This window comes from Lithobates pipiens, unplaced genomic scaffold, assembly GCF_037356315.1.
Source record: "Lithobates pipiens isolate NorthernLeopardFrog02 unplaced genomic scaffold, aLitPip1_a1.2 Scaffold_18, whole genome shotgun sequence".
NCBI lineage: Eukaryota > Metazoa > Chordata > Amphibia > Anura > Ranidae > Lithobates > Lithobates pipiens.
In genome coordinates, this window is record NW_027507758.1 from 164656403 (window position 1) to 164681070 (window position 24668).

Genomic DNA, 24668 nt, shown 5'->3' on the forward strand with positions numbered 1-24668 from the left:
GGGTGGGGTCATCGGTTGATGTCACATGGGTTGGTGTCACATGGTGACCCCCACCCCTTACGATGTCACAGTCCCAGAGGATGCTGGGACTGTCGCCATGTGACATCAACCCATGTGACATCAACCGATGACCCCGCCCCTTGTCCCTATATAAGTCACCGCGCTGCGCGTCCCTGGCATTGCGGCCGGAGAGAGCGTCGAGTCAACATCTCCAGAAGAAGAACGGAAGGCGGCGGCGACAGAAGACCGGGGCCACTGCCTGTAAAAGAGCTAGAAGAACTGAAGAGGGGGACAAGACCCCCGAAGTCGGAAGAAGAGGCCGCGGCGACGAAGAAGAAGAGTGCCGGGCTCCTCCGCTAGCAAAAGAGATACAAGAAGATAGCGGAGGAGTCCGGCGAGAAGACCCCCGAAGACGGAAGATCCCGGAGCTGTGCAATAAATTATTTTATCTTGTGTGTGGTTTTTTTTTTGTACTTTATTTTACAGGTGAATGGGTAGGGGTACATTGTACCCCATACTCATTCACATAGGGTGGGGGGCCGGTATCCGGGGGCCCCCTTATTAAAGGGGGCTCCCGGATTCCGATAAGCCCCTCGCCCGCAGACCCCGACAACCAATGGCCAGGGTTGTCGGGAAGAGGCCCTTGTCCTCATCAACATGGGGACAAGGTGCTTTGGGGTGGGGGGGCCGCGCGGCCCCCCCCTCCCCAAGGCACCCCCCATGTTGAGGACACGCGGCCTGGTACGGCTCAGCAGGGGGGGCGCTCGCTCGCCCCTCCTTTCCTGGCTGGGTAGCGTGCTCGGACAAGGGTCTGTTGTGGACTTGGGGGGGACCCCATGCCGAATTTTTTTGGCGTTGGGGTTCCCCTTTAAGTCCATACCAGGTGGCGGGGCCAGCGGCGTCTCCTTCGCGGGCCCCGCCTACCTGGAGACCCGCTCGAAATTAACGGACTTTTCTCCGGGCGGGAAAAGTCCATTCATTTCAAAAGTACGGCGGACTGGCACACACACGGTCGGATTGTCCGCCGAAATGCGAGTCCGGCGGGAAGATTGGAGTGCAAAACTACTTTCTAAGTCCGCCGTACTTTCGGGTCAAAAAAGTATGCCGGAGGCTACACACGGGGGGATTGTCCGGCGGACTTCAGTTTGCCGGACTTTTCCACCCGCTTGTTTGATCGTGTGTACGCGGCATTAAAATAGTTTTAGCTTTCAACTTTGTACATGTTAGGAACAAATGCAGGTCATCACATCTTTCTTTGCTTTTTTTTGGCAAGATCTAATGTTATGCTAAAGCACCTGCCATTTTTTAAATATTAAAGCTCATCAGTTGATAAATATGATGGCTGCATGTGCTCTCGTTTGTGGTCAACTACATTTTTTTCTGTTGACATTTGCAGAAATGTAGTGACCTTGCAATATCCTGAGCTGAGTGAAAAACCCCCCACAAACTTTCTTTTGTAAAACACCAATCCTCCCATTTCCTGAGAAAAAGAAAAGACAGGTTTGAAGCCCAGCCTGACAAATATACATAGATAAGTCGTGAGTAAGCCAAAACACAAGTAATGCAATTTTTTGATGGTTTATCAGTTAAAAATAAAAGGAGAAAAAGATGTCTGAAAAAGAAAACAAATACAGTCACCATATCTAAGGGCTAGTAAACTGCAAAATACAGCATTTTTGTTTTTGGGTTAAATATGCGTTAACGGAATACCAGTGTCCTTTCAATCAAGCAACACTCCAGTAAATAGTATTTACTATAAAGGCAGTCATGGACATATGTCTAGACAAACTAGCTAGGGAGGGGCAGTACAAAAAACAAAACAAAAAAAACATTAAATAAAAAAATGTTTATTTCTAGCCTGCTCTCTACTAGTTGCCCAATGAGCTGCATCAAGCCTGTAATATTGGCAAAGATAAGGTACCATTTGTTAAAGACTGCAAAGCACGGTCACTATTCACAGGTGCTTAGCACACAAGAGTTTAACAATGGAAGCCATCAGTCTTGAGTGCATACGATGGTGATGAAATGAATGAACGCATTTTCTAGAAGATATACATCTGCAACATGAATATGTAAGTTACTAGAACACATAACTAGGCAATTATGACTATTTAGTAATGAAATACTTGGCTTTACCTAGTTCAGGCTTTAACTCTGTAGGTAGGCTTAACTTCCTTGACATCTTTGCTGGAAGAGAGAAAAAAAGATGGTCTTAAAATTAAAATTAAAGCAGAATTCCGCGGTAGCAGGAATATCTGATGGCTTGCCTTGAAGTTTGGCTTCAGGAATAAAATGTGTGTAAAATAACTGAAAAAATAATAGTAGTTTATAAAGTTTATAAAACTACTATGGATCATACTACTCAGGAAAACCTGAAATGTGCACGCTAGTGTAGAACTTGACATTTGCATTTTCAATTAATTTTCCTGATTCTTAACACTTAACATTGTTGATAACTTGACAGCATCCTGTTATTAGAAGATAACTACTGCTAATACACATTTGTTTTAATAATATATCAAGGGATACTATGAACCACTGCAAACATAACCTCTTACCTGTCTTTTCCATCCCTGTGCTTGAGCTTTGTCAAGACAGGCCCAGGCCAGCATAACATTTTGTTGCTTACACGCAGCCAGTGTGCAGTCTGCATTGTACAGTCAAGAGAGCAATAGTTCGGAATAACAGCACTTGGAACAGATAAGCTCTACTTACCTGTGTGATTCAAAGTCTTTGGTGCCAGGGACCAAAAATGATAGTTTCTATACTGTACTCACATATTCACTGGTCATGAACAGCTGGAAGATAGCAGCCCCTGTGTAACTAAGTACTTCCCATCACCCCATCCAACACAATTATAGACAGTCAAAAGTGGTAAGTAAGATGCATGTACAGTGTGCGAATCCTCATTGCTCTAGTAAAAAAATAAATAAAGTAAATAACCCAATAAAATTTCCTAGTGAAAATATCTTGAAATATTTTTGCTTTCTATAGAAATTTGGGATTATACCCTTGAAAGAATAGTCCTCAAATGTCAGGTTAGAACTTCCTTTTAATCACTGCATCTCTTGTTGGGGTTTTACTAGAATTTTACTAGTATTGTAGTACACTTTCTTACCTCAAACGTGAGTATTCTAAGCACAACAGCTGTATCACTTAAAAGTGATAATACTGTTAAAAAATAATTTTTTCTTTCCCGTACGGTGGGGTTGTGCCGAACTGCATTGAATAACTGCTAGTTTGTATAGGGGATTGGAAAGCCAAGATATACTCACCTAATCCACTCATCCTCCCAGCGCAAGACCAGTCCCTGCTGCTCCTGGCCTCCTGCGGTCTAGCGGGGTGGACTGTTCCTGACACCGTCATGCTTATATAACAGGCTCTGGATATGATAGTAACAACAATCCATCGCTGGATGTGGGGGAGCGCTGTTATCTGGAGGATCGAGGAATTAGGAGAGTATAGGCTCTGTGTTCACCCCTAGACAAAATAAGCAGTTCACACATGCAGGCACAGGGTTCTGCATTAAAGTGATATTAAAGGCTTTGTTAAAAAATAAAAATAAAAAACACAGAACAGCCCCCGATTCTTCTGTTCTCATGTCCCCTGTTGCTGCTCCTGGGCCCTCCCTCTTCTGCCCTCAGACCTCTCCCCTGAGCCGCTGTTCTGTGCATCCATTCACATATAGAGCCATGGCTCCATTTGGCTCTCTCTCCTCATTGGCTCACTGGCTGTGATTGACAACAGCGAGATCCAACGGCATCCGCCGCGGTCTCTGCTAATGAGGGAGAGTCCTTGGAGAGCCGAGCCTCTCGTGCACATCACTGAATCGCAATGGGTCTCAGGTAAGTTCTAGGGGGCCTGGGGGGCTGCTGCACACAGGTCTTTTTATCCTAATGTATATTTTTCTCTTAATGTATTAAGAGAAAAAACCTTTCGCCTTTAGAACCATTTTACGTTTAAACCTCTCGTCCAAAAGAGTGTTTTATATTTCTACAACGAGTAAATATGAAAAAAAAAAACTCTCTCCCTGTTAAGACACCCATGCTTAGCACTAATCATAATCCCTGTATTTGAATACAAAAACGAATATGCATATACTAATCAACAAACATTCTTATCGAATTATGTCAAAAACAACTATTCCAAACTCTAGTTCCACAATTTTATTATATTCAATAGGTATCCATCTGAAGGCATGAGCAGAAAAGTTAATCTCCCATGTTACCTTCAACCAACAACTCCACAACTGGATACATGAGATTACACCCAGATTGACCCTTATCAAATAGAAAGTCAATATTGCACAGGTTATTAAAGAGGAAGTAAACCCTGATGAGTTTACTTCCTCTTTCATTCCATGCAAAGGCAAAGCATAATGGACTACTATGCATTGCATAGTAGCCCATTATGTGTCGCTTACCTGACACAGGAGCCAGCGAAGTCACCGAGACGCGTGGCATCTTCGTTATCGAGGATGCCACGCTCAGTGCGCCTGCGCGCCGCTGTCTACGGCGCATGCGCCGTAGACAGCGGTGCCCGTCTTCGGGCAAATATCTCCTAAACTGTATAGGTTTGGGAGATATTTCTTGGACCTACAGGTAAGCCTTAATCTAGGCTTACCTGTAGGTCAAAGTGGTTTGTAAGGGTTTACAACCACTTTAAAGAACTCAGAAGAGAGATAATCCACATTCCATCTCAAAGGCATTTTAGTGATTTCATATTTCTCTATTCCACCAGGTTCAGAGTAAATGTTTCCTTAATATGAAGAGAAAAAATAAATAAAAACACTTCCCACAATCTAGTATAGCAACTGCATGTTCTAATGCTGTACCCAACAAAACGTACAAATTCTGTATCCCCACTCATGAAAATTGTCACTCAAATCCATGCTCAATGTGTTGGACTTCTTCATATATTGATAAAAAATGTTTGGCAGATCAAACTTTAATATTCAAACCTGGGAGATGTATGGTGCAAAGTATGGGTGTTTATTTACACAATTTAGTCGACTACAACAGCAGTCCTTAAACCGATATTGTTCAGTTGATATCTGAACTAGATTAGTCCAAGTTTTTAAATGAGCTTACGCTACAACACTACTGCATTTAGAGCTGAACTCTGGGCAAAAACAATATTGGGACATTTGCTAGGCACCAATAACGTGTCATCCAAATGCTGATTTTGGTGATGGCTACACACACACACAAACACTATACAATTTTAAGCAATATTTTTTTAATAAAGCTATATTTTTAACAAAGAGCTTGTAGTGGACTTTGGTGTATATTTTCCTAAAGCTAAACTCAAATCAAACAGACACACAGATGAAATGCATATATGGGAACCAACGATTTTATCTGCCACAAATCTATGTCTATCCATTCCTGATATTTACATAGCTCTGCAACACAGTACAGCTCTGTCAGGTAGGTCATGCAAATTGATTCCTTTCCTCTGTAGTTAAGACTTACATGTTTTGTTCCTTCTCCAATCTGTGTTAGGCAATGAAAGGAGAAGCAACAGACTAATGAGCTTTTCGGGATCACTCAACTTTTTCCCACTGTTTGCACATGAGTAATACAGCATAACCGATTGGCTCCTTATGCTCTCCTCACTCTTCCAATTTGAGCTCCACTGTGCAGAGGATTGTTAGCGACTGATACAAAATCAAATAAAGGTACTCCACTGCTTAGGTTACAAAATATGCATAATCAGGTGTTAATTAAAACAGCGCTGCCTTATTTGTGCCCTTCTGATCTGCCTGGAGTTCAGCTTTAAAGTCAGTTTCTTGCATGTAAGTTTCAAGCAAACTAAATTCAACCCTAGACCTCTCTCCTTTGATATAAATTTAGTGACATCTTCACTAAGCTGCCACTTCTACACAAGCAAAACAATACTTGGGGTATGTGAGGTTTAAAACATGCTATATACCTTTTATACACAGTATATAAATATCAATGACATGAACAAAAAAAAACAAAAAAAACACGGCTTTTAGACCCCTTTCACACTGAGGCTGTTGCAGGTGTAAAATGTGCTCCAAAAACACCCCTGCCCATTGAAATGAATGGGCAGCACTTCCAAAGCGATTTGAAAGCACCACAAAATTGGTTGTCACGTGACCTTAAAATAAATAAAAAATAAAACCTGCTAGCACCCCAAAGGCACTGCAAAAATGACCGGTGCTTTAGCGGCTGTTTTAGCAGGGCTGCAGTGTGAAAGGGGTCTTTATTCAGAACTTTATGCTACCTAGAGGACGTTTTTATAAAGCTGTGAATCTAGCATTCACCAAACATTCACTGCAGCTGACTCTTTCAGGTGCATGTCACTTAAATGATTCACAGTGAATGTTTGGATGTCACATTCACCGCTTTGTAAATATTCCCATGTGTTACAGCACATTGTACTACACATTTTCTGAAACAAAAGGGGTCATGAATATTTAGTTGTGTTTCATGTGGAACATATACTTTATTGGAGTATACAAACCACTTACAAAAGGTAACCACGGGGTGATACAGTCTGAAGTAAATAATTTTTTTTAAAGCATAATTCACTAATCAGACTTTCACATATTTACAGGGCTAAAACCGTAATACTTGTTATGCTTGAACACAAACCCAGCGACATCCCTGCTGTATATCTTAACAGTGTTCCCAATTCCAATATGCAGAGATTAAAGCAACATACCACATGCCAAAAGTGAGTATAGATTCCAAACCAAGTGCTCAGTTCCACTCACCAAGTGTGTAAATGGTTAAATAGCATGGTTCAATACAACAAAACAAAATTTGTTAAATATTATTCAGACTGACGATTGGTATTTTAAGGTTGCTTAAATAAAATAAAACTGTTTTATTAATGTAAAATTTTGCGTTGGGTGCTCAAATATGTTGCATTTTCTGAACCTTGCTATTTTCCCAAATACCTACCCAATTATAGGAATATTTATTATGGCAAAATTAAAACAAAGATGATCTTCCCGAAATTTGTGATTTTTGTTAATCGAAAAGTCCCCAAATTCCAATCAGAAGAAGCACATGTGATTATCCATTTTGCAATCAAAAGAAGAGATTGTTGCCCTGACCCCCCAGTTGTTAGTTTGGTAAAGAGCAGGACACAAAAATAGAATAGCAGGAGAATTGTGTCTGTCCTACCTATATCAGTTGCTACCGCCCTGGAAAACTTTCTGCCCTTGATTTTCACTGTAAATAACATGTCAATACAAGACATCAGTGTCTAACAGTGGCTCAAGCTGCATCAAACTAGAACATGAACATACAGAAATACTGTACCCTTTTCTTTAAAAAATTTCATTGATTGTTCATCATCAGAAGAGGGGGGAGTGCCACAACCTACACAAGTGAAGACAACATTGAATGAAGACATATGGGGCAAAATCAATCCAAACAGACACAGCTGTGATTTCAGATAAGCAGGTTAATAATGGTTAATGAAAACACATGGATGACAAAACATAAATGACGCTACGTATATGTACATGGGATGGCCAAGTATTATAAAATAGTAAATCGCTCACTTCTAAAAAAAAAGAGTAAACAATTCTTCTAACAGGTTTAGCATAGCAGGTAAATGTAATTTATAATGGTACTTCGGGTGACCACTCTTTGATAAAGCAGGAAGGTTTCACAGCACACCAGCCCTCTATATTTTCATCAAAAAGCATGTCCCTTATGGGCAGTGAAGAAATAGGATTTTTTTACCTCTCTGTAAAAAGGCTTTTCATAGAGTATATCATAGAACATAGGATCAGAGTCTTAGAGTATTAGTTATGAGTGAATCATAAAAATGGAGGGTGCGACCTGTGTCCTGTAATGTACACCAAGAAAAGGATTCTACAGGCAAGCCAAAAATTCTATTTTCTTAATTGTACAATATAGGACATGGGATCATAGGCCAAGAGACCTTAAAAATCGGTGCAACTGATGGGTGGGCAGCAAACATTCTAAGAGACCATGTAACAATGGGTCAAGAGAAGGGCTTGTTGGCAATCACAAGAAATTTAAAAGCGCCTTGTGACCAAAACTGGCATCAGATGAGGTCTGAACATTCACCTGGTAAAACTTATGCCCCGTACACACAATTAGATTTTACGACAACAAATGTCGGATGTGAGCTTGTTGGCTGAAAGTCCAAACGTGTGTATGCTCCATCGAACATTTGTTGTTGGACATTCCGCCAATAAATGTTGGCTAGCAGGTTCTCAAATTTTCCGCCAACAAATGTTTGTCGTCGGACTTTCCGATCGTGTGTACACAAGTCCGTCGGACAAAAGTCCACGCATGCTCGGAATCAAGTACGAGCTGGAGATATAACTAGCGTTCGTAATATGAGATATAATGTGAGATATCACATACGTCTTGTTATGTCACTATGTTTGTAATTGTTGGCCAACATTTGTGTGACCATGTGTATGCAAGACAAGTTAGAGCCAACATTCTTTGAACAAAAATCCACAGTTTTGTTGTCGGAAAGTCTGATTGTGTGTACAGGGCATTACATGTGAATAGAAGACCAGGGAGAACCTTGAAAATTATTGAAAGATGCACGATGTTGCAAATTCCATGAAGCACTAACAGTTCTGGTGGAGTGTGCCTCGACAGGTAAGGGACAAAACCCTTTTCTTTTGATTATAGGCTCAGTTGAAAACTTGTCTAATCCATGCAGAAATGGTGGAAAGAAAGGCAGGGAGCTTCAAAAATAAAAAAATAAAAAAATAGAGAACTGATAGATAGGTGCAATGTTAACTTTCTAGACTTTAAGAGCGAAGGAACTAAATCGGATAGACCTCTGTCCTTCAGGACATGAGCTTTAACAGGGACAGAATATTTTGATGATCCAGGGGGCCAACAAAGAGTCTGCCAAGAGCCTATGAAGTACATCTTACAGTGCCATGAGGGTCATCAAATACTCTACAGCTTGATTCTGCAGAGCAGACAAGGCAGAAGCTTTTGAGGATAAAAGGCATAGACTAGAAGGAACTGATCCCACAAAGTCAACAGAACATCCACTGTGGAGGCCATGGTCCTAGCGATAAACCTTTACAATTTGTTGTTGAATCTGGATCCCCCCACCTGCGATGGAAAGCTTGAAACAGTTCCAGGTAAAGAGACCATTCACTTGGACTTAAGCATCCCCGATTGAGGAAGTCCTTCTGCCAAATTATTAGCTTGGGATAACAGCAGTCACATGTTTGGGATAAGGGCAGGTCCACAATCTGTGTGAATCTTGCTGGTGTGTTTTCTATTTGTATCTATGATATTGATTGTTTGCTTTGTAGTATTTTTCTCTGATCCCTTTAAATCTTCCTGAGGAAGCAAGATCAGACAAAACATGGAGAAGATTATATTCAAGGCAATCAAAATGGAGTGAATGCCTCCATTCACCTTGGGGACAATAACAGAAACCCTAATACAAAAAGTTAAGGCTTAGAGAGCCTACCAGAAAATAAGTTTCAAGAGAGGACAAATGCAGTACAGTCCAAAGACTCTAATACAAATTTAATAAACAAAATGAATGACAAAATAACCTCCACAGTAGACCATTAAAAATATCAACATTGTCATATATGCTGTTGCTGTATTACGCTTTTTGGTTTTGAAGACAACACCATAAGTGTTTTTGGGGAGTTTTGTAACCCATATGAAGGATTACTGTTAGTAGATCCGTATATCCCCTATTTCTCAGTTTCTCTGGTTTTAATATTTTTGTGTCGAGAAGAAACCCTATAATCTTTTATTTTTTGGGACAGGGGCAATGACCCTTTGAGAGGTGTTTGAGAGCAGCAAAGATCTGCCTGCTTTTCTGTGGAGCATGGCAAGTTTGACAGCAAACCAAAATTGCAGTTTGAAATCCCTGAACACATTGTTCTGGGATCTAAGATGTGCCTGAACCAGACGGCAGTAAATGCAGACAAACACCGCCCCCCCCCCCCCCACACTTAAAAAGTGGAGCACCTGCTCATAGCAATAAGAGCTTGTTCCAAGATTTCGTTTTGAGGTCTTATGGTTGAACTGGGTTCCGAAGTTTGGGATTGGATCCCCAGGGCCTGAGAGAAAATAAGCTCTTTTTTGGAGCCAAGGGGTAACCTGAAGGAGCTTTAGTCACCTTTTTCTGGGGTAAAGAGGTAGTCTTCCCCCATGACTCCTTGGTGTAAGTGTTCAAGGCATTGTCCATGAAAAGTCCTCCTCATGGGGCACTTTTTGCATGGAAGGTCTGCAGTCCAGTGATTGCGTCAAAGGATAGGAGCCGAAAAGAGGCTTATCTCAAATTGACAGTGCAAATCTGTGAATCCTTCAAAAGCCGTGAACAAGGCTCACACACTCATACGTAAGAGGACAGCTGGACTTAAAAACGAGAAAAAAAACTGACTTAGTCGTGTTTATTAGACAAGACAGCAAATTCTGGCAAACAGACGGGTTTGTGACATCAGATTGCATAGCCTGACCTGTCATGAAGAATAAGACCTGAAGAAAGATTACAAACTTTTCAACAGGATCCTTGAAGTGCATCAGGAATGGTAAGTGGTTGTAAATCTCTGGCATGAAATATGAACAAAGCATATCCCTCTATAGGGTGTACACGTCTAAATCCAGAACACTAAAGCCGCGTACACACGGGCGGACTGTCTGGCCAACTAAGTCCATCAGACAATCCGATGGACAGTCCGTCCTACTTTCGAATGAACGGACTTGACCACACACGATGAACAAACAAGTCCGTTGAAAGCTTGCGCGATGACGTGTACAGCACGTACAACGGGACTAGAAATAGGACGTCCAATACACAGCAATGCAACCTTCCGCCGTGTAAATCCTTTCTGAGCATGCGCCATACTTAGTCCGTCCAACTAGCCTACTCACGAGCGGACTGTCCGCTGAAACCAAAGTTGGACGGACAATATTATGGAAATTCCGAAAAAACTTAGTCCGCCAGACTGCACGCTGAAAAAGTCAGCTGAAGCGCACACACGAGCGGACTGTCCGCTGAAATGTGTTTCGGCGGACTAAGTTGGACAGACAGTCCGCCCGTGTGTACGCGGCTTTAGTGTTATTTCTGTCTGCTGCCTTGTTCCTCTGCCATCTGCAGTCACTTGAGACATGTTTTTCTGATGCCAAGAGTTAAAAAGGTGGCAGGGGATGGAGCTCCAGCACACAGCATGTGATTGACAGCCTGAACTCTGTTAATGTGTGCTATGTGAAAGAGGGTATGTCCCTTCCCACAGCTCTCTGCACTGGAGCCCAGGATGGAGCAGTATGCAACTTTAGCTCCCTGCCCCTGCTTTCTGAAATCTTAGACAAGCTGTATAAATTCTGGACTCTGAACAGCTGTAAAGGATAGTGCTGCAGATAAACAGGTACAGCTTACTGAGGATTTGTTTTATCTCCTTTTGTTTCAGTTGTATCACCTGAGGTTAGTCACGTGGGGCATTTGACAAGTGTTGTCTGTTGCAACAAATGCATGTAAAACACATCCTAAAAGCTCATTAACACTATAGGTGTGTAAATGTGTTTTTAGGCTGCCTTAAAACGTGGGAAAGAGCCATTGGGGGGGATGAAGATTTTCTTCGGGCCAGTCTCCATAAAATACAGGCTGTATAAGTGTACAAAGTGTTTTTTGGTTGGCTGAGGCAGTTTCAGTGAGTTTAGGGTGGTGAACTTTGGCTTGGCAGGCAGCTCAAAGGCACAAGTGCACACTGCAACAATAAGAAGGGGTTGATTTAATAAAACTGGAGTGTGCAAAATCTTGTGCAGCTCTGCATGATACCCAACCAGCTTCCAGATTTTTTTGTCAAAGCTTAATTGAACAAGCTGAAGTTAGAAGCTGATTGGGTACCATGCACAACTGTAACAGATTTTGCACTCTTCAGTTTTAGTAAATCAACCCCTGTGTGTAGTAATTACATCCTTGGGCTTTGGAGAGATTTTCACTGGATTGCTCCAGTACTGAGCTCTGCAAATAGAAACCATATCATCCTCCTTTCACTTCCCTATTGTCTGGGGGAGAGGATGGGGGTTCTCTTTTTTTAGGTCCTTGTGATCGGAGGTCTATAAGGACTCAAGCAACACTGGGTTTAAAAATACCGCTTTTACCAGCATTTTTAGCCTGTAAACACACCTCTACCTTAGCCTATGAATTCATGCACACGTAGGCATTTACAGTAGTATTTTAGGACCAGCGCATTGAGGAAAGGTGATTTTGGGCAAAAAAAAAACCCCAAACTATGCAGAATGCGCATAAAATGTGCCTAAATGCTAGATGTGTTTAGGTGGGTTGAGCATGTTGATGCATTGTAATGCCAGAATGAATTATTGTTCTGGTCAATAGCATGCATTCATGCCCATATATGCATGTGCAATAGCTGGCTTTTATCATGTCTTAAGCAGCTTTTATCCTGCCAGGAGAAAAGGTGTTCAGAGGAGATGGGAGGTGGCTGAAAATCTCCCCATGAATTGAAACATTACAGCTGAGCACTTGTCTCAGGATAATTAGGAGGAAGGGGTGGTGCCTGAGGGGGCTAATAAAGCCTCTGAGGAGGACAGTGACTCTAAACAGGAACAGTAGTCAGGGTTAGCAGAATTATAACCCTGCTGGGAGATGTTACTGAACACCCCGCCAGAAAGGGTGGGGGATGAGTCACGAGAGGGCAAAAGAAAGCTGTAAGGCTGGAGGTGTGCCTCTGTGTAAATTCAGGAAGCTAACAGGCAGCAGCTTTAGCTGCCCACAGTTAAACTGGCAACAGCAAGACTTAGTGGAGGGAGATTTCTGCAGCATATTTGGCAAGTACAGAATCACGGTATATATAAAATATGCAAAGTGGTTGGAGGGAAGCTTCAGAATGGCAAAGATGTTTCTTTATGTGAGCAGACTGCTGTTCCTCTTTAAGGAGGCTCCACAGGAAGCCAAAAATCAAAAGTGAAAAAAATGCATACTGACTATCCTGTGCCACCTGCTGCAACTTAATGGGTTGCAGCTAGCTCCCCTCTGTTATAGTGTTAAACCTCTAGTAAAAACCTAGTAACTATTTGTTAAAATTCATACCCCAGCACTTACAGTTTACAATTTTCCCTGAATATGGGTGTAACATGTTACGAAATAACTTATCCTTTAAACATGATCATAGGCAAGGAGTAAAAGATAAAGAAGCTTTATACTTGGTAAGCAATTAAATCAGTGCTTGAATAAAAAAAAAAAAAAAGTTTGAGATCACTTTAACCTCAAATGGCCCATGTTCTTTTTTTGAAGAGCTGAAGCCCTGACAAATAGGAATAAAACCCATTCAGATCTCTGCCCTTGCAATGAGCTTAACCCCACAGGGATCTTCAGCGACGGTGTCACAACAGCTGGCATTTCCATGGTCCTGGATGTATACAGCACCCTACAGCCAACTCAACACATTGCACACCATGTCTAGATGAGTGCAACACAGGGTCCAGTGCTCGAAACAACATTATAGGCCAGTCTCGCATCTTCTTTATGGAGGCCCCCCAAGGAGTCAAATCATCCAGAAAGCGGCAAAAAACAAAAATGTAGCAGCCAGAAATCTTGCTGGAATAGTTCTAATGAAGGAAGAAGAAAAAGAGAAAAAAAAACCTGGGGGTGGTAGAAGTTATACTGGGGCTCACCTTACACCCTTGTTTGCTCATTTCCAATCAGCTGAAGACCACAACATATAACCCATGGTCTAAGATTCTGATCCTGTGTTCTACACTGTTTTTTAAGCCAACACACTGACCCAACAGACTGCCTGTGCAAACCAGTGTTACTGGTGAGGGACAAAATTATGTGAACAAAAAGGTGCTTTACCTTCCCCGTGACAATGAAATGAGGGGGTTCTTTATGTATTGGGTACAAATAATAACTACAGACACTGCTGTGTGGAAGTCTCCTTTAAAAATTATATTGAAAAGGACTGTGCGCTGAAAGTCAATGCGACTCTAAAACTATGTTTAAACGTATGGTTGTTGCTGTGGTCAATTTCAGAGGTGATAATGCCACCTCCTCACTGCCTATTTTAATTCTGTAAACATTGACCCACCATGCCACAGCCCCATCAGCTTGAATAGGTCATGTTAGGTGGCTGTACTGCCCACCAAGAGTATCAGAAGTATTTTTCCCCGTGACTGCAAAGCATCGCAGATGCGGCATGTATACACCCCTGCGTTGCTGCCTTTGCAGTTAAGTGGAGGTGGGGAAGGGGGATAAAAATCTAGCTCAACTGGCTGTTTAAACCACCGCAAGTCTAAATGAGCTTAAAGACAAGAGATAGTAATTTGTTGTACTGGCAAGCAGAAAATCCAGAGAGACAAGAGACAACAAAAAGTACACTGCATTGGGTTTCCTGCCTCAAGAAAGTTCACCCCACCAAAACGGATATGTAAACAGGGATTCATGTAACTTTTTTGGCTGACCCCACTTTAGTCACATGCATTAACTGATATTTTTCATTACGGAAACCATCTGACCACCCATAGATTCTAGTGTGCCACATATAAACTCGGGGTATAACGTACGCAAACATGAAGCAAAAAAGAGGGTAGTTGCTCATAGCAAATAGGTTCCTCGTTTTCAGTAATCTTTACCCTAGTTTTCTTCAGCCAACCAGATTAAAATACTTAGGGAATATTATATGACTGAATAGCTCTGCTAACAAAAGATCACTCACCTGAATGATGCCATGGGTAATAAAGTGTTACAGTATAGTAATCTCTCTACCTCTGCTTACCTCTTGCAATCGCCACAATGAACAAAATGCTTAAGGTAGCTACAATTTTCATGAGAAATTACATTTATATGCAAGCAGTATTACTAAAAAAACATTGCACACTACATGGTTTGTGTGTGCAACTTAGAAAGACAACTACATTTTAGCATGACCCTTCCAGTTATAAAAAAAAAACTCATGCAAAAAATACTTACCATATATCAAACATATCTGTCAATATCTAGAGCAGAGGTTCCCAAACTTATTTGGCCTACCATTCCCCTTTTTCACAAAATAAATTGCTCAGCGCCACCATGGGAATTTACTTTCTTTAAGTGAACAAAGATGCAGTGAAAAATGTGTGTTCTATGTAGCTATAGCTCTACCTACATCCTAGAGAAAGATGAAAGGAGATCTACTTAATTGATCCTCTGTTCCTGTCTGCAAAAGGCTGGTCCCTATAGCGTTTGCACTCCCGCACACACGAGTTGTCTTGAGTCCTGACAGTGTGAAGTCCAGGAGCTGGATTGTGCAATGGAGATGGTTTCTTCTGCCCAGCATTGGGGTTTAAGACAGTTTTAACTTTCATTATGTGTGCTAATTTGGAAAATAAAGAAATGACTAGGACACTGATGCACATGTTACGCAACAGATGAAACATCTATGAACGTTTTTTCAAAAATGTCTTCTCTTCTTTCTTTAGTTCTACTTATTTTTATTCAATGTCCCCAATTGCACCTGAGTGCCGCACCCCCCCTGGATCTTTCCAGCGCCGCCCAGGGGCAGAATCTCCCACATTGGGAAGCACTGATCTGGAATATTTTTCTTTTTGATCATTTTCTCTACTCAGACAAATCATTGCTGTGATAAAAAACTCAGCTCATATGATCTAACTACATGCTCCTGACCAGATGGGTGTGAGCTATGTATCCTTACCAGTGTTAATTTTTACATCAAATTTTGATTTAGTTTTAGTCATAGTCTTTTGACTAAAATGCCGTTTTAGTCTACTAACATATAACTTCACAGTAGGATATAGAAATTTTACAGAAAGTCCTTAACAAAATGATGGAATGGGCAACTAGATGGCAAATTAGGTTTATTGTGGAGAAATGTAAAATAATACACTTGGGGGCTAAGAGCATAAACACAAACTACTCACTGGGGGAGAACCACTGGGAATTTCAAGGATGGAGAAAGATCTGGGGGTCCTAATGGAAGACAGATAGACACGGGGGGGTCCTAGTGGAAGCTGCAGCTACCAAAGCTGGCAGAATATTAGCATGCATAAAAAGGGGGACATACTCCAGAAATAAAACTATAATCCTGCCACTTTATAAAACTCTGGTTTGGCGACATCTATAGTATTTCATCCAGTTCTGGTCACCAGTCCTCAGAAGGCATGTACTGGAGCTGGAGTGAGTCCAAAGAAGGGCAACTAAATTAATAAGGGGACTAGAGGACCTCAAATACGAGGAGCGACTACAATCACTAAATTTATTTTGGGAGGAAAAAAAAAGACGCTTGAGAGGGGACATGATAGCCATTTACAAATATCTCAATGGTGATCCCAGCATAGGAAAAAAGTTATTCAATCTCAGGGGGTGTAAGAAGACACGGGGCCACACAATGCGATCAGAGGAGAAGCGGTTTAACCTTAACCGGTTCCCGACTGACTCACGCACATATACTGTGGCACAATGGCACTTCTGCGTGAAACCCTGTACCCATACAGGGCTAGTTTCAGAACCAATCATCAGGTCCAGGACAATGATTTCTGGCCTGGACTTGCTGATTGGTTCTGGCAAATGAAATACTTCCTCGGCTTGTAAAGGGTAAACACATGCAGGGGAAGTGATGTCCTCTCCCCTCGTGGATTTAATTATTTTTGGTTCCAGAGAGAGGACATCTAACTAAGTTGCACCAACACTACACTAACACCTGTACACATAGGCACACTTTTCACCCCCCCCCCCCCCCCTCGTGTTAATCCCATCACTCCCTGTCAGTGCCACCAAGTGCAGTTTTCAGATTTTTCACTGATCACTGTACTGGTGTGATTTGTGACACTAATCAGTGTTAGGGAAGTTAGTAGTAGGCCCAGGTAGCTTTAGGGTACCCCCCACTAATAAATGTTTAACCCCTTGATCGCCCCAGTTAACCCTTTCACCCCCTTGTCACCAGTGTCACAAGTAGATCTATTTTCAGATCACCGTATTAATGTGACAGGTGACTCTGGTTAGTTTTTTTTTTTTATAGCGTTAGGGTATCTGCCATATTACCCAATAAAGGTTTAACCCCCTGAACCCGGCAGACTTTAGCATCAGTTAGGGTCTGTGTCAGCCCCAGGCAGTGTCACATTAGTGCATACACCTCCCTTAATAGTATAGTGTCTGAACAGATCAATATATTTGATCTGGTCAGATCTATACTAGCATCCCCAGTAGTTTAGGGTTCCCAAAAACGCAGCGTTATTGGGATCAGCCCAGATACCTGCTAGCACCTGCATTTAGCCCCTCTGCCGAGCCCACCCAAGTGCAGTATCAATTACCGTCACTTATAAAACACAACATACATAACTGCGGCATTCACAGAGTCAGGCCTGATCCCTGCGAACGCTAACAGTTCTTTTGGTAGAGATTGAAGCAACCGGGTGCTCTTTTTGCCTGTGAGTTGTACTAGTTGTACCAGTACATTTAGAGGCCAACATGTCCAATCTAAGGTACACTAGTAAAAAGGTCTACACCTTTCTGAGCATGACAGATGAGAGTGAAGAGGAGATCACCCATCTGTCAGATTTAGGCTCAGAATATGATCCAATAGACAGCAGTGGCACCCTGACAGATAGCTCTGACGATGGAGTAGTGGTCCCTGCTAAGGTCGGGCGTACCCAACCCCGCTCTTCTGTTGTTGAGGTGCTCTCGTATGGAGCAGAGAGCCAGTACTAGTGCCGCTCATCCTTCTGGTGAACATGGTGACATGGCGAGTCCCATAAGTGCAGTTCAAGCTGGTGCGTTGGCTAGCACAAGTAGTGTCCCACAGCCACCAAGATGACAAACACAGGCCCATTGTGCCCATAGTGCCTTCCTGCTGCATTTGCCAATCCTAATAGATCTATCAGAAGATCTCTATAGATCTATTGTGGACCAAAGTAATTTGTGTGCTGGTCAATTAATCGCCGCTAATCCCCAGTTGACCCTCGTCAGAGATTGGAGACCTATTACAGTTTCCGAATTTAAGACCGTCCTGGGCCTCTCTTTTTCATGGGCATAGTTAAAAAAAAAAAAGTGAGTTGCGGTCATATTGGTCCACTGACCCAATTCACCATATGCCCGTGTTCTCTGCCTCCATGACCAGGACACGATACAAGCAGATCTTGTGGTTAATGCATTTTAATGACAATGAACTCTGTTCTCCTCAGATGCCCCTCGTAAACCACTTCAACCAACAGTTTTCAGCCTTGTTTACTCTTGATCAAGTTGTCGGCATTGATTAGTCTCTGATTAAGTTTTCTAGCCGCTTGTCATTCAAACAGCATCTTCACAGCATGCATGCCAGATATGGGGTCAATATGTATAAGCTCTGTGACAGGACAACAGGCTATACATATAGTTTTATGGTTTACGAGAGAAAAGATAGTCACATGGAGCCCGAGAACTGCCCATACTACATGGGGAGCAATGGTAAGATTGTGTGGGACTTGGTTTCACCCTTTTGGGAAAGTGGTACCACTTGTACGTGGACAATTATTACACAAGCGTGCCACTTTTTAGTCACTTGTTTGATCATAGAATTGTGGCACCGTGTTATCTAATCGCTGGGACGTACCCCCTCGGCTTGTAGAGTCCTGACTTAGATTGGGGGAGAGAGCCTGCTTGAGAAGTAATAGTTTGCTCGCAGTGAAGTGGAGGGATAATCAGAATGTTTTCATTCTGTCCTCCACGCAGGTTTGACAGTCCAAATTCCGACGACGACTGGTGTTGTGGAGAAACCCGTGTGTCCACGAATACAAGCTTAATATGGGAGGGGTGGACCTCAACGACCAGTTAATGGTGCTGCACTTAAGGCCAGACGCTGGTACAAAAAAGTGTCTATATACTTATTCCATTTGGCTCTGCTGAACACATATGTGCTATACAAAGCATTAGGATGACCTGGATGCTTCTTTAAATTCCAGGAAGACTTGGCCCAACTTCCCAATGCAAATGCAGTGAGCCGGCTGCATAAGAAGCAATTTCTGTATGTCCTCCCTGGTACCCCTACCAATCGATCTCCCCAAAGAAGAGGTTGTGCCTGTGGAAAACGCGGATATAGGCGTGACACCCGCTATTATTGTCCCTCCTGTCCTGGCCAACCTGGTCTTTGCATCCATGAATGTTTCAAACGCTACTACACACTAGTGGAGTAATAGCGTAAATGTACAGCACTGCATGGTCTAGGACACTTTCACAGGGTCTCAAAAGATGCCATCACATTTTGAGAGACCCAAACCTGGAACCATTACAGATACAAATAAAAGTCAAAAAATAAAAAAAATAATATATATTATATAATAAAAAAAAACTAAAATTGTTGTAGTTTTATTGTTCTCTCTCTATTGTTCTGCTCTGTTTACTGTATTTTTTAACTGCAATGTTTTATCATGTTTGCTCTTCAGGTATGTAACTCTTTTATATTTTATTGTTTACTCTGTTTTTTTACTTCTGTGAATTCACCACCACAGTTTAAAAAACAAAAAAAAATTGCATGTATGTCCATCATTAGAAGTGAGTAGATGCAGGGCAGTATTCTAATGGTGGGCATACCCACCGATCAATCTTTTTTTTTCGCTGCAAAAAAAAGAAAAAGAAAATGTACTGGTATGTTGCTGGACTTTGAGTAGTTATATCAGAATGATGCCTGTGGGTTTAAGCATCATCTTGGTATCATTCTTTTCAGCCAGCAGTCGGCTTTCACATAAAAGCAATCCTAGTGGATAATTAGCTGCTACACTGCTTTCACAAGCAGTGGGAGGAAACGCCCCCCGCGATCTTCCATGGATTTCTCGGGCTCTCCTTTCCCACCGGCGAATCTGGGAATGCAGCCGGTGGTTCTGCTAGCTGACTATAGAGCTGATCAAAGATTAGAATGGTTCCAATCATCTCTATGGCCTAAGAAACTGGAAGCTAAGAGTATTTTATGACTTTGGTTTCGCTGGATATAAACAGCGCCATTGGGAAATTGGGAAAGCATCTTATCACACCGATCTTGGTGTGGTCAGATGCTTTGAGGGCAGAGGAGAGATCTAGAGTCTAATAGACCCCAATTTATTTTTTATTTTCTAAAAAGAAATACCTGTCACTACCTATTGCTATCATAGGGGATATTTACATTCCCTGTGATTACGATAAAAATGATACAAAATTTTAAAAAATTGAAAGGAACAGTGTAAAGTTAAAATAAAGCAAAATCCCCCCCCCCCCCCAAAAAGCACCCCACGCGCAATGGCGAATGTAAGCGTTGGTCTCGTGTCACATGTAAACAGCAATTGCACCATGCTTGTGAGGTTTTGCCGCAAATGTCAGTTCAAGGGCAGTAATTTTAAAAGTAGACCTCCTCTGAAAATCTAAAGTGGTAACATATATGTATATGTAGTTTGTTGCCACTGCACAATTGTGTGCTATTCCAAAGCATGTTGTGTTTGATAGCTATGTACTCTGCATAAGATCACCTTTTTTTTTATTTTACTAAACATATGGGCAATATAGTGTGTTTTAGTGCATTGAAATGAAAAAAAAAATTTTCCCCCAAAAAAATTGCGTTTGAAAAATGACTGCACAAATACCATGTTGAAAAAAAAAATTGCAACACCCACCATTTTAATCTGTAGAGCCCTTGCTTTTAAAAAAAATACATAATGTTTTATGCAATAATACATAATGTTTTTAAAGCAATTTTCTAGCAAAAGAAAAATATTTATTCATGTAAACAAAGTGTTAGAAAGGGCTGTCTTCAAGTGGTTAGAAGAGTGGGCGATTTGTGGCATGAGCTTCAGCTTCTAATGTTGTGCATAGAATACCAGGACAGGTCAACCCCCCCCCCCCCCCCCCCCAAATGACCTTTTTGGAAAGTAGAAACCCCAAGCTATTTTTTGAGAGGCATGTTGAGTTCAAGAAATCTAAAAATGACAATACTTTTTTTTTTTTTTTCATAAAGCAAAGTTGTCACCAAATGATATATTGCTCAAACATGCCATAGGCATATGTGAAATAACATCCCAAAATACATTCTGATGTTTCTCTTGAGTGCAGGGATACCACATGTGTGGGACTTTTTGGAAGTCTAGCTGCAAGCACCACCTTCAGTCTTCCTAAGGGCGCCAGTTTTTGATTTCACTACTCACTACCTTACACAGTTTCGAGGTCCACGAAATGCCTAAATAGCACAACCCCCCCAATTGACCCCATTTTGGAAAGTAGACACCCCAAGGTATTTGCTAAGAGGCATGGTGAGTATTTTGCATCTCTCATTTGTTTTTGAAAATTAAGAAAAGGAAAATTTTTATTTATTTTTCTTGTTTAAATTTTCAAAACTTTGTGAAAAAAGCAAGAGCTGCAAAATACTCAAGATGCCTCTCAGCAAATAGCTTGGGGTGTCTACTTTCCAAAATGGGGCGGGGGGGGGGGGGGGGTTGTGCTATCTGGGCATTTAATGGCATCCGAAACTGAGATAGGCAGTGAGGAGTGAAATCAAGAATTTACGCCCTTACAAAGCCTGAAGGCGTTGATTGGTTTTCGAGGTCCGGTTCGCAGATAGACTGCCAAAAAGTATCATACATGTACTCAGGAGAAGCAGCAGGATGTATTTTGGGGTGTAATTTCACACATGCTCATGGCACATTTGAGCAATATATCATTTCAGTGACAACTTTTTGTACATTTTCTTTTTTGTCATTTTTCAATCACTTATGACAAAAAAATAAAACATTCAATGTGCTCAACAAGCCTCTCAAATTCCTTGGGGTGTCTACTTTCCAAAATGGGTGTGTGTGTGTGTGTGTGTGTGTGTGGGGAGGGGGGGGCAGTTGTACTGCCCTGCCGTTTTAGCACCTCAAGAAATTAGATAGGCAGTCAAACTAAAAGTTGTGTAAATTCCAGAAAATGTACCCTAGTTTGTAGACGCTATAACTTTTGCACAAACCACTAAATACACGATAACTGAATTTTTTTTTTACCCAAAAAATAAAAACTGCAGGGGTCATCAAATGCCACCAAAAGAAAGCTCTATTTGTGGGGGAAAAAAAGGATGCAAATGTAGTTTGGGTACAGCATTGTATGACCGCACAATTACCAGTTAAAGCAGCGCAGTGCCAAATTGTAAAAAGTGCTCTGGTCAGGAAGGGAGTAAAACCTTCCAGGGCTGAAGTGGTTAAGCAATGCAGGGGGTTTTTCTACTGTAAGGGCAGTGAGAATGTGGAACTCTCTTCCACAAGTGCTGGTGTCAGTGGGGAGTCAATATTTATTTCTAAAAGACTCTTGGATGTGCATTTTAACCACTTTAGCCCCAGAAGGATTTGCCCCCTTAATGACCAGGCCATTTTTTGCAATATGGCAATGTGTCGCTTTAACTGACAATTGCACGGCCTGCAACACTGTACCCAAACAAAATTTACATTTTTTTCCCCCCACAAATAGAGCTTTCTTTTCGTGGCATTTCATAACCTCTGTGGTTTTTATTTTTTGCACTATAAACAAAAAAAAATGTTTTTTTTTACTTTCTGCTATAATACATATCCAAAAAAACAAAAAACAAATGTATTTATCAGTTTAGGCAGATATACATTCTATTGGATAGGTTTAGGGACATATTTTTATTGTTTTTACTGGTAATCCCGACGATCTGCGATTTTTAGCGGGACAGACATTGCGGCAGACAAATCTGACCCCAAATTACACTTTCTGGGGACCAGTGACATTATTACATTGATCAGTGCTATAAAAATGTACTGATCAATGTAAAAATTACACTGGCAGGGAAGGGGGAAACACTAGGGGGCAATCAAGGAGTTAAGTGTGTTCCCTGGGTGTGTTCTAACTGCAGGGGGGGTGGGCAACCAGGGACATGACAGATCGCTGTTTCCGATGACTGGGAACAGAAGATCTCCGACATGTCATCTGGCAGAATGGAGAATCGCCTTGTTTGCACAGGCCGTTCTGCCTCAGTACACTGAGATTGCGGGTTGCCGGCGGGAGCATGCCTGCCATCTCCTGTGCAAACACCAACATACACCTTTGGCGGTTTGCACAAGAGAGCCGACCTGCTGCAGTATAATGATGGGGGCTGGTCGGCAAGCAGTTAAAGAACAAAATATACAGGGATATGAGAAATAATTATCAATGCGGAATCACGTACACCTACACAGGTTGAACTGGATGGACTGTTGTCATTATTCATCACTATTCAACCCTACCTACTATGGAAAAAAAAACCTAATAATAATATATATATATATATATATATATATATATATATATATATATATATATATATATATATATACATACATATATACATACATACATACATACATACATTCACACATATATACACACACACACACATATATACATACACACACCTATATCACAACGGCTAAAGCTGTGATATTTTTTCTCTAGTAGTAGATGAGTTTGGAAATTCTAGAGAAATGCTTAAATACATTGCAGTTTAACTAAACCCATTAGATTTAAATAGACTAAAATGGATTTTAGTCAATTAAAACATACTGATTTAGCATTTTAGTCATCTGGTTTTAATTTTAGTCTTATTTTAGTCAACAAATTTATTTTGTTGACACAATGAAGAGCTGGGTTCTCTTCTTGAAAAGTCCACAACCAGTAAAGGTGGCATTAAAACAGGCGCTCCCTGGAGCAGGGTCCTGGTAAAAGTCATAACCGTTTTCTACAGGGAATAAAAACCCAAAAACAAAACACAAAAACAAAAAAACCATACCCTTAGATGCCAGAAGCCTTACATCACTGGGTGCTTAGATATGCAAATATCTTTCTTGGCAAGCCAGGAGAGTCTTTTCACTTTTTTGATGTTTAAGCTTTAGTGGTCTATAAGGGTATTTCAAACATAGAATGCTGAAAATCTGCTATTAGAATTGACAGACTACTAAATCAACTAATAAGATCATTTTTACATAATCTCCTGACTATGGATAGAATCTAGAATTTTACTTAACATTCAGGATTTTCTTTTATGTTAAGTCAACTAAAACAGACTGCTGACTCTTCTGCAAGATTAGTATAGAACAAACAAAAAAAAAAATCACTTTAAAAAGCCAAAATGTAGTTAATATTTAACCCTTGATCCTTGTTTTGATATTTATACTGAAGTTGATATTTAACGTAACATCAAAATAATTTGTAACTAGTGTAAAAGTTACTTTTATCTTCAGTAAAAAAAAAAAAAAAAGGTTTCTACGTTTAGTATATTTTTAAGTCTCAAAACTGTTGTACATGTTGATTGTGACATGCAGGTTAATGTTTGTATTTGTACTTTCAGTCCATCAACTTCTCTCTTACCATCTACAGGTCCAAAGTCAGGTCAAAGCGGCAGAACAGCCTTTCCTTGAATACAAACAAACCCTTTATAGTGAAGGTATATCTTCAAGTCACTTAAACTTTCAGTGTGTACTGTACTTGCCCAGCAGAATGCACAAGAAAACATCCCATTTCATATAAACTAGATGGGAGGTTGGTTATGAAAGACCATGTCCAGACAATAGAGTTTTAAGTATATCTATAGCCAAAACTTTTTTTCATAGATTAGGAAATGGTTAAAACCACTATCTGGTGTGTTTTTTTCATGCGTCTATGTCCCTTTGGGGATATTCCCCATCACCTCCTATCCCACCCAAACACATAGCAAGAAGTGATAACATTTCGCCAGTGCG

At 41.1% G+C, this 24668-nt stretch overlaps 1 protein-coding gene across 3 annotated transcripts in view; it reads right to left on the bottom strand.

Annotated features, from left to right (window-relative positions):
- The window catches only part of STXBP5 (syntaxin binding protein 5), a 641864-nt gene that overhangs the window by 73140 nt on the left and 544056 nt on the right, over window positions 1-24668 (bottom strand). The window contains exons 20-22 of one of the 3 annotated variants that reach the window (XM_077486342.1): window positions 7299-7358; window positions 7161-7208; window positions 2137-2187 (exon numbers count right to left, since the gene is read on the bottom strand). In XM_077486342.1, coding sequence (XP_077342468.1) covers window positions 2137-2187; window positions 7161-7208; window positions 7299-7358 — 159 coding nt within the window. The remainder of the gene's footprint in view (window positions 1-2136; window positions 2188-7160; window positions 7209-7298; window positions 7359-24668) is intronic. The other 2 variants (XM_077486344.1, XM_077486345.1) reach the window with 2 other exon arrangements.